This window comes from Triturus cristatus, chromosome 10, assembly GCF_964204655.1.
Source record: "Triturus cristatus chromosome 10, aTriCri1.1, whole genome shotgun sequence".
Lineage (NCBI taxonomy): Eukaryota > Metazoa > Chordata > Amphibia > Caudata > Salamandridae > Triturus > Triturus cristatus.
This window is the reverse complement of record NC_140593.1, coordinates 1,159,253,527-1,159,270,047: the sequence shown is the minus strand read 5'-3', so window position 1 is coordinate 1,159,270,047 and position 16,521 is coordinate 1,159,253,527. Positions and strand designations below refer to the sequence as shown.

The following is a 16,521-nucleotide window of genomic DNA, read 5'->3' as shown; positions in this document are numbered from 1 at the left end:
CTCATGACCCTTCCACTTTTTCAAAGCAATCCATCTTGTCCACAAGGCATGAGCTCTGACCTCATATTGCCTCCATCAGGTGCACAATACACTGCACACAGTCCAGCTTCACTACAATTACCAGTTTAGCAGTCACTTCCGCAAACTGCACCCTTCTTATTTTCCAATACCTTATTTCAGTCGTATGTACTATCATTGGCTTCCCTAAAGCAAACTTTAGACTAAATAAAGCACAACTTCAAAGTCCACTCTCTTCCGAGGGTTGCACCATCAGATTATCTAAGATGTAAAGCTTATCATTTCTAATGTGTATGCAAATCCCCCCATTACATATCATCAAACAATTTTCAATTCAGTACAAGGAGTAAGAAATGAGAAAAATGTCAACTGTTTATTCAAGTTATTTTTTCAAATGCTGCAAGAGCTACTACAAGTAATCACAAACCATAATGAACAGATTCCCATAAAAACGTTGATCAAGAAGCTAGTTGTATTCAAAGGTGTAATGCACACAATGAACCTATCAGCCTATTTAGACAAACCAAAGTTCTGCCGCTTACAAAGTAATAAACACCATCTATGTACATCAGCATTGTGGATCATGGTTGTAAAGTCACTGACTAGCTGGCGCACCGGTTCTAAAGGGGCATCATGTTAAAGGTCCAGAGGAGCAAAGGAATCTAACAAAGAAACTGTAGAGAGAGAAACTGTGCTGCTGGGAATGGTGAGGCCGACGGTGGAAGGTTTAGAGTTACTGTGGGCAAAAGTAGGCTGGGAAAGATCATGAAAGTCCAGACGAAGATGTTCTTGCTGAAGATTTTTTGACACAACATCAGGGTTAAGAATATCGACCAGTAGATGGGGGGCTATGAGGGGGAAGAGAGGGCTGTGCTGCCAGCCAGGTTGCACATGAACACGACCTGGATGCACCGTGAGACACCCATGGATGGCGGGTGCCTCTATATTAACGTATCGAGATGTCTGTGGCTATGCGGGGGGAGGGGGGCGGTGGGTGGTAATAGAGCACTCAGAGATGGACGCTTCACTGTGACATGCTTATTATGTTCTGCTTTGGAAATGCAATTAAAAATAAATAAAAATAACAAAAAAAAAAAAGAATATCGACCAGTACATATCAACTCCACAGTATCAGCCACCAACATGTCGTCGAAGTAAGCAAACATAGGTATATCTAGATTTACTATTCTCAACTTGGCATCTAATTACCTTGGTAATATGTTATTTATCATGTAGTTAATAGAAGCACAGGTCGATATTAAAACGTTGGTAGTATGGAGGGAAACTCTTGCTAACTGACTCAGCTGGGGGCAAAGAGGACAAAGAGGAGGCTGTTCAAGTGGTCTACCTACTAATCGACAAAGAAGCTCAAGACACATAATTTTCAGTCCTGGAAATTCAGAGTACGTAACCACTTTCTAAAAGCATTAATGGCAAAACATACCTACATAGCGATAGTAATATAAAGCAAAAGAATTTACTGAGATGAGATCTAACAAAAAGTTGACCAGGCTGACGCATCAAAATTGAAGTCTCCTCTTATTCTAGCCCAGGCAGTTAAGCTGTCAATTCCTGCAGACTAAATGCCATAGGGAGAGAATATTTAGATTGATACCCAATCTTATGCAACAGAGGAAGTACAATGAGATCAATCATTTCTCCATAAGAGTGACAAAGCATCAGGCAAATTTACTACTCTACCTTAAAAAGAAAGCTTGGAAGGAAACAAAAAATGAAAGGGTAGAACTGTACTTCAAGTCTTCCACCTTAGGCTAAGACTCTGACGTTGACGAGCACTGCACTCACTAGTCAGATCCAAAGTAAAGACATGTATCTTTATCCTAATGGGAGACACAGATAAGAGTGGCTCAGAAGCATGAACTTGATCCCCTATATCATCAAACAGCTTTCTAAGATCATTGGGTCATATTCTATTTGAAGCCTAGAGATTGAAATGAGAAAAGAGAATAGTTGAAAGTATATTAGAGAAATAAATCAAAAGGCGAGAGTAGAAATCACAGTTGGGACTTTAGAAGAATTATCTAATGCTCAGCAGGGATGAACACTGTGATCGGCAAGTTAAATAAAAAATTAAGATCTTTGAGACTCATTCCAGAAGGTCAGGCCTACATTTTGTTAGATTCCTAGAAGTCACATAAGGCAAAGTGACAATGGAAACCTTTTTGAACAAATTAGTTAAGATAAAGCCCAGGCCTCTGAGGCCTTGGCCGTAGCCAAGGCTTGTGGTTTACTCTTCCTAAAACAAAGGACAGTGATGCATACTCAAACTGTTATCATACCATAATTACTGAATTAAAACATTCCTATTAGATAACATTTTTGCAGATACCTCTATGCACCAGAGTATTACAAATATTTACAGCTATATCATATGAAAATGTGCAGCATTGTAAAGGAGTAATGATTCTGATTCCAGAGCTCAGGTCATCTAGTGTGCAGTGAAAGCTCATTCAGAAGTGTCGAGTGAGGTTGCGTAGAGGGGAGGCTCAAGTCTTTCAAGTCGAGTCAAATCCACAGCACGTCTTAAACAAAAATTGCGTACATTTCAGTGGTTGAACAAAAAGGCTAAGGGAAAAGTTAAAAGAAGTGGTAGTGTGGTGAAGAAGAATATATGGTATATCATGTATTTGTGATTTACTAGAAGGGGAAGGGTCTTTGTCATTGTGAAAGCCTTGTTTTTGCCTGACCATCATCTTCAATAGGAATTTTGGAGAGCATTTTCTATGGAGAAGGGGCCAACATGTGCCTACCTGCTTTCCTGTGAGTAGCGATGTATGAAGAACCATGGCGGGTAACAAGCTGGGAGTTGGATAAAGGAAAGATAAAAAGGAAAGTTGAAAGACTTATGATAAATCTCCGTTCAACCAGTGGAACGAAGGGAACGGATGAGAAAATGTATGTATATAGATGATTAAAGGTAAGCTTCTTCAATGAATGTCAATGAATACACATATGACAAAAGAGAGAAAAAAACTGCTGCTGGAGACTAATCTCACCACTGTGAATAAAGATCTGCTATGAAGATAATAGGGATCATTCCAATGTGTACCAGTCTTTGATGACCCTCATTGCTCAAAACCTGTGATCTAATTAGTTCATTCTACTTAGTTTTCAAAAGTCTTCATCCATTCCAATGCGCTCTATAGTCGCCTTTTTTCTTATCTCATCTAATATGTACTTTGCATGTTTCGGTTGGTTCTTACCAGAAACAAATTAATATATTTTTGGCTAGTTCATCACAGCTTAAGTATTAATGACAATGTCAGTCAACAGCATTTGATATCTTAATAAAGGTATTTCACAATGTTTGACCATGCTACATCTCCACTAGTCTAAAGTATCTGTTCATACTTCTTTTTGGTGGAATGCGATGTCAATCCTCTTGGTGACATTGCCAGTGCCTTAAATGGACAGACATGTCACTTACTGAGTACCTGAACGTCTACAATTTAAAAAGGGTGTTACTGGCACTTCTCAGTAGTGGTACAATACAGTTAAGTGGAGAGTACCAGCACTTCTGAGTAATAACAGGCACTCAGTGACAGGGAGTACTGATGTTTCTGTATTTCCATTTCAAGCACTGGACTTTATCATAATGAGTTGGAATTGAGGTTGCAAATAAAGGGAGTTAAGATAATAAAGGCAAGTGAATGGATGAGTTTTTCACCAACAAATCCACTGCAATTCAGCATAATATAAATTCCCAGAAGCTCAGCTTTTTCTTTTCAGAAACTTTTTGTAAACAGAGACACCACTAGAGAACCTTTAGGTCAAATTAAAATTATATTCCCATGTCTGAGGTGGCTTTAGTTGTATGTGATTAAGTAGGGTGGAGCATTCTACCTCATTCCAGAATTTCTGATGAGTGTGTCATCTGCAAAGGCATGCTATGGTCTATGCTATTCTGTTGTCTTCAGCTCTGAAGTGGCTGAGGTTGAGAGCAAGGGTTCTACTGGCCGCCAGGTGCAGTCACCATTCTCATTTGGTGCACACATTTGATCCTTGTTTTCTTGGTCGCTGTACTCAAAATCGAGGTCCATCTTCCATGGGTAATGTCCATTAAATTCACAGTATTTACTTGTAATATCACTGCACTCGTATGAATGGCAGATCTAAAATAATGAAAAAGGAAAGCACAGTCATTAAAAAACTGAGTTAACATGAAAACTACATGCACACTTTACAGTAAAATCTAGAAAAATAACACTTCTGATTACATTTATTTAAAGAAAATGTTTTAATATGACTCAAAGAATCTGGGGCCAGATGTATTAACATCGGATTTACAAAACGTGGTTGCAAATTGCGCACTGACTTCTTGAAAATCTAGTGATGGTCAGTTTTGTCCTCTTATAAAGTTAACTTTTTTGTATTTATTCATTTCATCTTAACATTTTTATTTTGGTCCTCAGATATGAATCAGATTATAAAGTCCAGGGCCTGGCAAGTGTCATTCTCTTTTTACATCATCATTGGGGACCAATTACAAGTCAACCTGCTTCAGAAGCTGTAATACAGAGTGGCCGGCCTCAACATTACCAGGCCAGCTATTGCGAGTTGTATTTCCTCAAAAGGGAAATAAAATGCTCACCCAGTATTTTTTTTTTTTTTTTTTTTTATAAACCTTTATTTAACACTGTGTACAAGACAAATACGGGCCTACAACCATCCGGCCGGCCTCGACACTTCTGAAGCTTGATAGCAAAGTATACGTCCACTCGGTGGCACGGCAGCACATAAAAGCATACGACCTATGTTACAATAAATCCACGTGCACCGAGTGGCAGGAGAAAGCAAGGTTAATTTTAAAAAAATTTATGTAATGAGATACAGAAGCTAGAACGGATCAGTGTACAGAACAGACGATCATATGATAAATGGGTAACAGCCAACAGGAGAGTCAACTAACAGTGAACACATCTAAAATGGCGGCACGAAACTATAATACCAGGATATAGATACGCAGCGAAGTGTGCCTCCCAGCCGCTACCCTCCTAACAGCAGTCCCCCCCACTGACCCTAGAAAAAGACGTAAGAAAAGGACGGAAAAAAGAAAAAGAAGGCCCATAGAAATAAAAAACGTACCGAAGAAGACCCCCCACCCTACACGCATGCCGAGGCTATGGCCTACCCCCCCCCTAGCTACGTGTCTGTCGCCCCATAGGAACCCGAAATGTAGAATTAAGAAAAGAAGAAAGGAAAAAGGACCATAGAAAAAGAAGAGTGCACTACCCTATTACTCCCAGGAAAAGGAAAAGCGGGGAGGAGCCCACCCCACTGCCGAACTCCCGGACTCCCGCGCCGCCCATACCTCCTGCGCCATGTACAGCACAGCATCAAAAGACCCACGTAAACCCGGTGGTCCCGAATCAATACCACCCAGCACTTCAGTACTTCACAAGTCTTCCCCCCGGCAGAAGAAGGAAACAGGGGGCGAAATCACAGCGACATATAGCAAAAAACAGGTCATTAAAAACTACTCAGCCAATATAGCAAAACGTGTATCAGTCCAGGTCCCCGTCTGCCGATCCAACCAAAGCGACAACGAGCATGCCATCACCCCTGTCCGGACCGGCAGATGTGGTTCAGGCCCGTCCATTGCTGCGAGTCACCTTCAGCCAGGACAAAGAGACAAGATGGCCGCTCTCGAGGAAAGGGGACAATGAAGCCGTATCGTACCGCAGGGTCCCAAACGCAGCAGTAACATGCCACAGAAGCTCCAGCGATAGGTGCCTTCAGGGGAACATCTGGCAAGGGAAGTGAAAGGCTAGGTCTCAACAGGTAGTTCGTAGGCAGAGTCACAGCGTTCAAAGTGGAGGGTGTCCCTGCAACTGTATCCGTGTCGATGGGTTGACGCGTTACATTGTAGCCAGGAGGACTCCGCGCCACCGCCCCTCCGCTCTGCAACATTGTTTCACCTCCAGGAGAAAACATGGGCGGCGGGGGATCCTCCAGCCGGGAACGTCCCGTTGCAAACAGTGCCTCATCGATTCTCCGGGTCAGCGCCCAGCAAGTACTCTGCATTGCCACTTTTAACGCCACGAGGGCGGCCAATACATCCCCACAGGTCGGGTCTCTCTGCACCAAGCATCGGTCCGCCCTATCCCGCTGCTCCTCCGATGCGGCAATCAGCTCCGGGGCACATGGGCGCGCAGACCCTGCGAGTCCAGGGTCAGCCAGCGTCTCAGCAAGAAGAACAGGCGCCATTGTCATCTCCACTGCAGGCACTTAGTGGCGGGACAAAAGTGACTATGTATACCGGAGATCCGAGGATGTAGACACCGGAAAAACTTCGTGCTCCACTCGGGAACTGCACAGGGCGAGAGCACCCCACGGTTGCCGTGAGGACCGGCCGTTCGCCGCAGGAAGACACTTCAAAATGGAGTCCGCTCGCTTTTCTTCAGGGTGGTAGAGGAGAGCTAGTATTAGGGGGCTCCAACGTCGTCCACACCACTGCCAGCGCGGGGGGGAGTCCGACCCGGACGTAAGGGTCCGACTCCAGTCGCACAGCCAGCGTTGTCACCCCCGCGACCACCCGCAGTATTCCAGCTCAGCACCCCGTCCACATCCCTCGGCGTCCAGCGGCGGCCATCTACGCAGGGACCAGGGGGAGCGCCGGAGGTCGAAGCAAACACCGAGTCTGCTACCAAACCCGCCGACAAAGGTGTCAGGAAAACGCCAGTCACTTCAGTGCCGGTAATCCGCGGCGGCAGGGCGGCGCAGGTCAGGAGAATTGATCAGGATTAACAAAGGAAGCCAGACGGTCCACGGAGCCAGGAGCTCAAGCGTCCGTCCCGTCGGCCATCTTGGCTCCTCCCCCTGCTCACCCAGTATTAATGGATAAAAACTCCCATGAAGATCACTATTCGGGGATGAATAATGGTCTCTATCTTTTTCTGCTCCCTTTTACCATCTGCTTTGAGGAGAGGCCATTGGTAGACAGGGGACCATTCCATGATCCCCATGCCATAGAAGGTGATTAGACAGGGGCCATACAGCATTTCTGTCCTCACCTGAACCTTGTAGACCACTTTAGTTTTACTAGGTACTGTTCCACACTCATGCAAGTGTTCCCAGGATCTTGACCAATGAGACAGATATGATCACCTGAAATGATATCCCTCCACCGTGATACCGCTCCAGCTCAGTTCTAACAGAGCCCGATGAGGAAATATCATTGGCAAGATGAAATATATTGAAACAGACCATATAGTTATCGTCAAAACAGGAGATTATTCTAAAGTCTGTGCTCCAAAGTGCAGAAGTTTTTATGTCTTTCAGTTTTTAACACAATACCCAGAACCACTGCTCCTCATCTCACAGGAGTTTTTTTTCGATAGGATGATTTGCTTGATGTAGTATAGAAAAAGTCACACTGCACATGAAGTAAGCCAAGCATATAAAGATTTGGAGGTCATGTATATAAAGTACATATAAAATAAGACTTTTGAAGGAATAATAATACTGATATTGACAGATAACTTATTAATGATTCGAATAGTAAATATAGGGTTAAGTATCATTAACAAATACCAATTTGCCTTGTGAAACCTACTCATACTGTATTGTATTAATATAATTGTTGTGTTTTAAGGTATTCAGGGCATATTATCAAGACAGGCGATAAAATTATCACCGTTTAGCGGCAGACAACTGCCGCTAAAAGGGCGATAATGGGCTTGATAATATGCTCTATGGAATTCCAATTGAAGCCCATGTTAGATGTGAAGGACATCTAACCTGAGCTTCAATTGGAATTCCATAGAGCATATTATCAAGCCCATTATTGCCGTTTTAGTGGCAGTTTTCTGCCGCTAAAGCGGCGATAATTTTATCGCCTGTCTTGATAATATGCCCCATCCTTTTTAAACTATATTCATACTGCAAGAAATTAATGAATATCATAAGCATTCTGCATATCTGAGCTAAAACCTGCTTGTTCTATTCCAGTTCCCATGCATAGTTTATTGTCATTAGTTTCTGAGGTTTTCCAGTGAATAACCTAGAAACAGATTTGTGCATAACATCCCTTATACAATCTTGCCTATTCACATTGTTTTCCTATAACCTCTAGTTTAGCTGATCGAAGATCATAAAACACGGTGCCTGAAAATTCAGCCTGTCAGCAATTATTCCTGTCACTTCTGCTGTGGGTCAAAATAAGGTCAATGTTTACCCAAGTAAACAATCAAGTAAGCCCATGTAAAATCTAGCTGGTAAAACTATTCCTCAGTAAAATCAAACACCAGAAGTCTACTTCATTTGAAAGGCATAAATTCTAATTTTGGACAACTTATACACTTACTAAAGACCAAAATGTAATATTAAAGTTTATACTCATTGTTAGATTTAAAAAAACACAAGTATAGAATGTCTTTGAAATTACTTATGCATGCTCCTCAGTTCCTTTAGCTGGTTCCAGGCATAGTGTCAGCCTTTTTAACTTGTGTTCCTAATCTTCTAGGTTTAATGGAATCTATGGAATATGTGGAGGGTGGACCAAGCACTACGCTCACTCTATCTAGTGGCCAGTGAAGTCTCAGTCCACTTTGGAGTCTATCCGATAATGCAAAAAGCCACCTTGTGCACATGTACAGCTTCAAAGAACCTAGACACACCACTGAAGTGTTGAGGAGCTCCATGCAGGCTTATTAATTGATAAACAAATGATCCTACAATTAATGTCCTGATCATGGCTTAGCAGCAAGATTGTGGTCACCAATGTGTAGCCTAGGAGCTGCTGATACACATTTTCAGCCTACTGGCAGCTGCTTCCAAGTGCCAAATGCCCTGCATCTACCTGAAAACATAATCGTAGCCATTTTTATATTATTTCCTTCATAAAAATCTAAAACTGAGGTCTTTTTTGGATGTCACCGTAGAAAGTATGACCAACAAGTAATGATACATTATACAGATTAAAGGTCATTCTGGTGACAAATAAAAACTCAAAGAGGTGCAAGGCAATGAGCATTATCATATCACTTTTTTTTGCACCAGTCCCCATTATTTGCAAAGTGGCGCTAAGCCACTTAACATGGCTTAACGCCACCTTTTAAATATGTCCCATTCCATCCCAGTTCTCTGCGGCAAAGAGGCATGCAATGGGTGCTTCTGTGGGCATTTCACCGCAACACCCATTGCTTTTTGACGTTGCCCCAGATTTACAAGGCTGGGGCAGCACCAACAACTAAGGCCAGGTAATATCTGGTCTTAGAACGGTGCAACGAGGAGAAATTATTAATTTCTCCTTGTTTTTTTGCTCTTTCAAAGTGTGCTGCGTTCTGCAAATCGCCAGTATTGATTTTTATGTGAAGGTGTCTCTTCTTGCACGTAAACAATCGCGCCTGCAGTACAGGCACCCTTGCAACGTAGCATTTTCTTGTACATGTACCCCATAAACCATTAATCGCGCTCAAGGTATATGAAAGCCTGCTTTAAAATCAGATGACAAATTTCACAAAAAAATCTTGAATTCTTAGAAGGGAATGTGAGTAAGCCACTAATGGTCGACTCTCCTGCATGTTGCCATGAGCCCTGTGTAGGTCTATAGGTATATATAATGCCGGAGATTTGGGTTCAACATTTGTCTTTATCTCCCTATTTATGATTTCGATTTCCATATTTGATAATTTCTCTACAATTCTCTACCACACCTTTCAATTCAAGATGTTTCATATTCTTTAATGAACAAGAAAAGAGGCAAAGCCCTAAGCCTAGATAACATAGCAGTAGACATGCCACAAGTACAATCCACAGGCGTGTGCAGGGATAATTCCCCTGTTCAAAAAGCCGCATAATTGTTTGCGAACTAGGTTGTGAAGAGCCAAGGTAAATAAATATGATGAACACACTGTCCCAAATCCAAGCAGGATACAAGGAAAATATTAGCACCGCTGATGAGGATTTCCGCCCAATAATGCAAATTTGTAAATATTGGTTTCTCAGCAGGGAACTTTTCCATGTGGCATTTGTCAACTGAAAGTTGGCATTTTTAAACTGTGGTCTGCTTTAAGCTGTAGGAAGCACTTCATGGTGTGGGCATTTCCACAATCTTCTAATATTAATTATTCGACTTAAAAGTGTGAGTAGGAGTGTGCACCAAGATGGTTGCATTAATGACAGCCACACTCTGAGGTGATAAATATGTACCCCATTGTTTGTTTGCAGACAACTCCTGCTGATATCAACGATATGTGCCAGAGGTGAGCCTTCTTACCATAATGTACCCAAGATCATCTTCACGACCTTCAACCCCCAAAGACCCAGTGCTTAATTTGAGCTGGTCGTTTCTGGTGCTCAGCACAGCCACTTAATTAGTTTCCGTGCTCAGCACTAGCACTTAATTGTCTACTACATGGTCGCACTGCTCATCTATTTTAGAGGTGAGCATAACAACAGATATTTATAAATCTAACACACATTACAAATTACTAATACCTGCCTCCACAGCCATTCCTTTAGCTTTGGCGACCTGGAAAAAACTGAACTGCTCCACTTGCAGGCGAGAGAGATGGTTAGTAGTTGTTTTGGCAGCAATGACAGGAACAATGGGTGGTTCAACCTGCAGTGGTCTCCTCGTCGGAGCCCTGGCACTTTTTATTTTACAAATCGAGCAGGGCATAGACCTAATCCCCTTCTGCCCCAAAAAGTCTTGGATTTTGATTATTTGGGTATTAGAGTGGCTGGTTCTGCATCCAGCCAACAAAGATTGACAAGGACATTTTCACCTTGAACCACCGAGCAAATGCTTCTCTGAGGATTTTGTACAATATCTCCTACCCTTTAGGTCTGCAAGCCGAAGCAACAGCAGCCACCCAATATGGTGCTAACGTACTCTTGGGATCTCTTTCGCACCAAAAGCAAGATGGCCGTCTTGTGTACAGAACATCAGGTAAGGCAATAACAGATCGATATTGTCTTGCTAAATAATGTCCTAAGACCTCATATGTGATTAGATTTTGTCTTTACTGGTCCTTTACAGGTCCTAGGAGTACTGTCTCTATCCGGTACTGTACTGAAGGGACTCACATCTGAAACAATTTTCCCTATGTGTGACTCCCTCTACCATTTATCGAGTCCCTCCATGCGGACACTGAAGGTTTGTCATCGGAGGCCCCCCTGCATGCTAGTCCTATCTTCGAGTTCCCAACAGATGGTCTTACTTTACTGTGCCCATTCCAAAATGGCAGACACCCAAAGTGACAGGAATGCTTTTATACAATGCCTGTCTCCCCGGCTCTCCACTCCGAGAAGTGCCATCCTGACAATCTTGCAGTGAAATCCACAGAGGGCATTCTATGCCTCATGGAATGCTTATGAAAACCGGAAACACTTAAAGGAATGAAGACCAATCACTCAAGCATCCCCTACTCCTGCACACATTCACACAAATACATACCAGGCTTAAAATAAGCACAACAAATGGCTTATTTAAGAGGCAGTTTGCTACAGGTAGTACTCATTGCTTTCAATAATGTTGCTGAACATGTCATGGATGGAAATGACCAAGGATCATCCATGCCATTAGATGCTCTAGCTGTGCATAGTATATCATGGAATTACTTTTTATGTTTTGGCTCTAAACTGGGTGGCATTTGCCTGAAACTCGCTTTTGTTGCCCTCTTATGATATATATGTCCTATTTCTTTCCCTGTTGTTTGTGTCACTGCACTGCTGTCTTCACCCCTTTTAGTTCATGGATGCCACTGAAGACAGATGTCCATTTCTCCGCCGATATTGTATTCTTATTAGAGGCTTTGCCAGCAGAAATCAAAGAAAACTATGACATTATGGGAAAAGGACTAGTACGTAACTAAGATTATGTTGCTCATGGAAAAAGACAGCAGAAACAACTGAACACTGATCTGTCTATGTCCAAATCTGCTGGAGTTTTGCAAAAAAGATATGAGGACTCCATTTAGGACCACCAATATTAGATCAGTTATGGAGGCTATCTATCGTTTTAAAGGTTCATCAAACAAAATTATTGGTTGTTTTATGAAGGTTTGCAGTGTGGCATTAAGCCAAATACCTATAATAATCAATAATTCCCAGTTAATTAGTAATTGATCTTCTTTAAGATTGATATAGCATATTTTATGATTTTGTATTAATAATTATTAATATGTATTTGTTTTATCTGTGCATGTTCAAAATGTTCAAATTCAAACTGAAGTTTTTGTAATACTAAAATTGATTAGATATAAATCTATATGAACAAAGTGCTGCTACCACAAAATAACCATTCTGAACTACCTGCACAGGACAAACAGATCAATTCCCAGTTCTCTTAAATGTCATCTCTAACTGTTTGGCAGCTCATGGTTGATTTTTTCTATCTTGGTGTTTTAAGCTGTTGTTCTGGCAATATACCTTTTCACTTTCCAATTATGTTTAAAAAGTTTCATATGCAGATTCTTCCATTAAGGTTCCCTTACGTAGTAAAACTGTGGTGCAGTTCTGTTAGACTGCAGGGGAAGATGGAAGCTGATAAAAATAATGATTTTACCCATTCCATGCTAGCTCCTTGTGGATCCCTGACAGAGCATCGAGGACGAAATTATAGTATTGAAAGAATATTGTGTCAAAATATTGAGGATCAAAATACTGAGAAAGTTAGTGCAAATAGTAAAGGATAGATTTTGGCATTAACTTTGGCGTCAGTTGACTAATCCACATAATTGTCAAAATCAGTATGATGCGCAGTTCAGCTGCTGTCTTGAAGGTTTCGGGGTGATACGTCAAGCGGGGGTCAAGAAAAAGGGGGGGCCCTAAACAATTTTTTTCACAAGGTTAATTCCGGTAGAGATGTTAAACACCACTACAGCCCGAACTGCTGGACAGATTTGCACCAAATTTGGCAGTAAAGAGAGTTCTTGGTCTATAAAGAGCCCTTTTTGTTATCTGATGTAAATCCATCCAGTAGCTGTTTAGATATTCAAAGACATCCAAGTTTGTATTTCTAGAAGCGGGAATACTTCACAAATATTAACGATCTAGTGCAGAGATCTGATTGACTGTCAACACTTCAACCAGCTGAGTCCCCCCAAAAAGTGAAAAATAAAGAAAAGGGGGCAGGGTAAGAATACCCTGAGCCCCTAGTGCTGGTGCTGTGGTCTGCCAGAGACCCCACCAGGGCAAAAAAGCACTTAAAAAAAAAATACTGTAAAATTGTAAGTATTTGTGAATTGGATGCAATTTTTCTTTTAAAAAACAAGCGCGGTCTCCTGCGCTTCTTTACATTTTAGCCCCCGGGTGGGCCTGGTCCTGGGATCATCCTTTAAAATAGGAAGGGGGCACACACGGCCACCCTCCTGCTAGCTCAAAAGAGCCCCAGGGACCACCACCTCGCTGGAGCTTAAATTATAAATTGAAGTGGGGTGCTGCACAGCCCCCCTCCTGCTGGCTCTTAAGAGCCCCAGCGACCACCACCTCGACCTACAAGATCAAAGGATGGGGCAGTGTGGCCCCCCTCCTGGAGCCATTAATGGCCCTGGGGCTGCCACCTTCCAGGGCCGGCACCCTATGTCCTTGTGCCCCCCCCTTAGACATAGATGTTTGTTCTCACTTGGCGGGAGCTTTGACAGCTCCTGTCAAGGGAGAGCAAACAGTAAGTTTGCTCCGAGCAGGCAGGAGCAGGAAAATTGTTCCCACCCGCTGTGTGAACACTTTTCATCTGTTTTCCGGGCAGGAAATAGAATGAAAGAGTTGCTCCTGCACGCAGGGAGCAGCATTTTTGGCTGCTCCCTAAGTGCAGGAGCAATGCTGACTCCCACTGAAGGCGGGGAGCCGGCAGAAACTGTGGTCACCAACAGTGCTCATTGGGTGCCCTGGATGGGCACCAGGGAAAACACACTTAGTTTGCTGGGCCCTGGGGGATGGGGTCCCTGGGGCCAAAATTGACCTGGGGATGGGGGCCTCACAGACCCCTCCCTTTCAATAATTGGCTGGGCCCCCGGGAATGTGGTCCCAGGGCTAAATCGGCCCGGGGAGGTGGCTCACATGGCCTCAATCCCGGATTTAAAGTAGACTGGGCCCCGGGAGATGGGGTCCCCAGGTTCAAAATCGACCTGTGCCAGGGGTCGGGGTGGCCCTCTCCCCAATTTAAATTTGGACAGAACTGTGGACTCTTGTTGGATAAAGGGTCAGATGAAGTTCCATTCTGGCTCCGATGCTAGTTTCACAGAAATTAAACCTCAATGGGAAGCACTTACAAATATAAACAAGGCATGAGCCCCGAATGAAGCTCCACTTCTGCAAAGGACAAATGATCCTAACTTCCTTGGCTTGACGAAGGCAAAGCAAGTGTGGTGTCTCTGCAATTCCACATTCCACCATTCCTTGGTGAAAGTGAATGCATCGTTGATCTATTGGAGTATAATTCACAGTGACTGTGACGAGTGGCTTTGTACCTTCTTACTTGGCCTCTCCTGGTGAGAGTAGAGTCCATGGTTCTCCCTTTAAATGACTACGAGTATACAAAAGTGCTAAATAACCTGGAGTCATCGCTAATATGGCCCTGTCCATCTTAGTAGTATGCAACTCACTGACCCATACATTCACTCGCACCCACTCACAAATCCATACAGCCACTCACACACCCACTCGCAGACCCAAACAACTACTCACACACCCACTCACAGATACATACAACCACTCACACACCCACTCACAAAGATAACAGTTAGGAACAATAATTGAAAAACCTTTGAAATGCACCCAAAAAAACAGAGGTTACAGGGACATTATAGTTAGAAAATAACATTAAAAAATCCTTAGAAATTCACTGAAAGAACCAAAGGTTACATGTACGTTATAGTTAGGGTCAGATTTCATTCATACAAAACCACTAAAATTCAGCAGTTATAGTTACCTGAGCTAACTATAACTTACACCCCACAATACATTGCTTATGACCTCACATATTACATCACGCATGACCTAGTCAGTGACATCACTGATGACATCACTAATGACAAATTCAATGGTTTTGTATGAGTAAAATCTGAGCCTAACTATAACGTCCCTGTAACCCTAGTTGTGTTTTTTTTTAAGAAAACTGACCAGTGGCTGCAAGGACTATTTGAAAAGATGAAGACTGGATGTTATTATATCTTTGTTGGACAATGGCCACTGGAAATTATAGGGAAACTACCTGGCATTGCAAGTCCTTATTTATTGAACTTGAGAATTAAGGGTGGCAGGGCGCTTAACCTTATTATCTTGTACTTACAGATGCCCTGCTTTGGGCAGTTGTGAGCTCTTCAATTGGCAGCAGTAAAGTAGGAAAATGTGTCTTTCTCTATTTGGCCACCAGGCCATTCAACCAAATTCTAAAAGGGAAATGATTCTAAAATATGAGGACGTGATTGGTAGGCTTGTTTAAGTGTAGGAAGTATGGCCTTAATTGTTTTTAATTCCTGTGTTCTCATTTCATTAGTGGCATCAGAGCTCCAACGTTACTCACTTAGTCACAACTGTAGGCACCTTCAATCCCCTTTTTTTGGGTCTCAGACAACTGACTCCAGGGCACAATGTAGTTACAGTGGATCACATCCACTCGACCATTCTGCATTTCACCTGCCAGTAAAGTGATAAAAAAAAGGCACTGATTAACTCTTGTTACATCACAATATATTATGTTTGCAACTTTTTAACAACTAACTGCTAGGCAAATCTTGAACTCCACCATTTATGCATTTCTGATTTTCCCTGTAGCTTCTCTTCCCATCGTCCTGACTATATTTGATTTTGCCCACAAGCTTAATTTATCTTACATTTACCACAGGGTAGCTACGGTTGATTCATTAGGGCATGACCCATGTCAGACGTTTTGGTTATTGATATACAGTGAGTTAAGTTGTGAATCATTTATATAGTCTGCGGTAGTCCAGAATATCTATCATTAGTTCAGTTCTCATGAAGCAATGTTGGCTTTATGGGACATAGCCACACTATGAGCCTCATTTATGAGGAATTGGAGTAAGGCAGCGCCACAAGTCTTCTCGCTGTACTGCTCCAACCAATGCCAGAGGGCAGGAATGCACTGTATTAATGAAACATGGTGCATTCCATTCTTTCCCCCTGTGCAGCACAGCATTTGCTGCCTATCGCGGGCACCCTTGCACCATGGTGCAAGGATGCCTTTGTTGCAGGCAGGATTGATTTTGTGCAGGAAGGGGTACCTTCCTGCACAAAAACAATCCTTAGAGGCGCTTTCCTCTTTCTATGTGTGCTGCAGAATGAGGAAAAAGAGAAGAGAAATACAAATATTTTTCCTTGTTATGCCTGCTGTGGGGAGGCGTAGGATTTTGACGCTGCCCCAGGTTTACTTGATTAAGTAAATATAGAGCTGCGGCAAAAAGTATGTGGGTATTGCATGGAAAAACCCATGCAACACCCATGGAATGCCTCCAATGCAGCGACTTACACTGTCATCCCTTACTCCATATCTATGAGGCCATGCAAAGCCATGCAGGG

The 16,521-nt window shown here is 42.7% G+C and overlaps 1 protein-coding gene across 2 annotated transcripts in view; it reads right to left on the bottom strand.

Moving 5' to 3' along the window:
- Window positions 1-372: 372 nt before the first annotated feature.
- The window catches only part of LOC146796819 (metalloproteinase inhibitor 1-like), a 103,420-nt gene continuing 87,271 nt past the window's right edge, over window positions 373-16,521 (bottom strand). Inside the window, exons 5-7 of one of the 2 annotated variants that reach the window (XR_014969669.1) lie at window positions 15,509-15,621; window positions 1,133-4,151; window positions 373-866 (exon numbers count right to left, since the gene is read on the bottom strand). Coding sequence is in view for 1 of the 2 variants with exons in the window: in XM_085629542.1 (XP_085485668.1) it covers window positions 15,509-15,621 (113 nt within the window). In the remaining variant the exon portion in view is untranslated. Of the gene's footprint in view, window positions 4,152-15,508; window positions 15,622-16,521 lie in introns of both variants that reach the window. The other variant, XM_085629542.1, reaches the window with a different exon arrangement.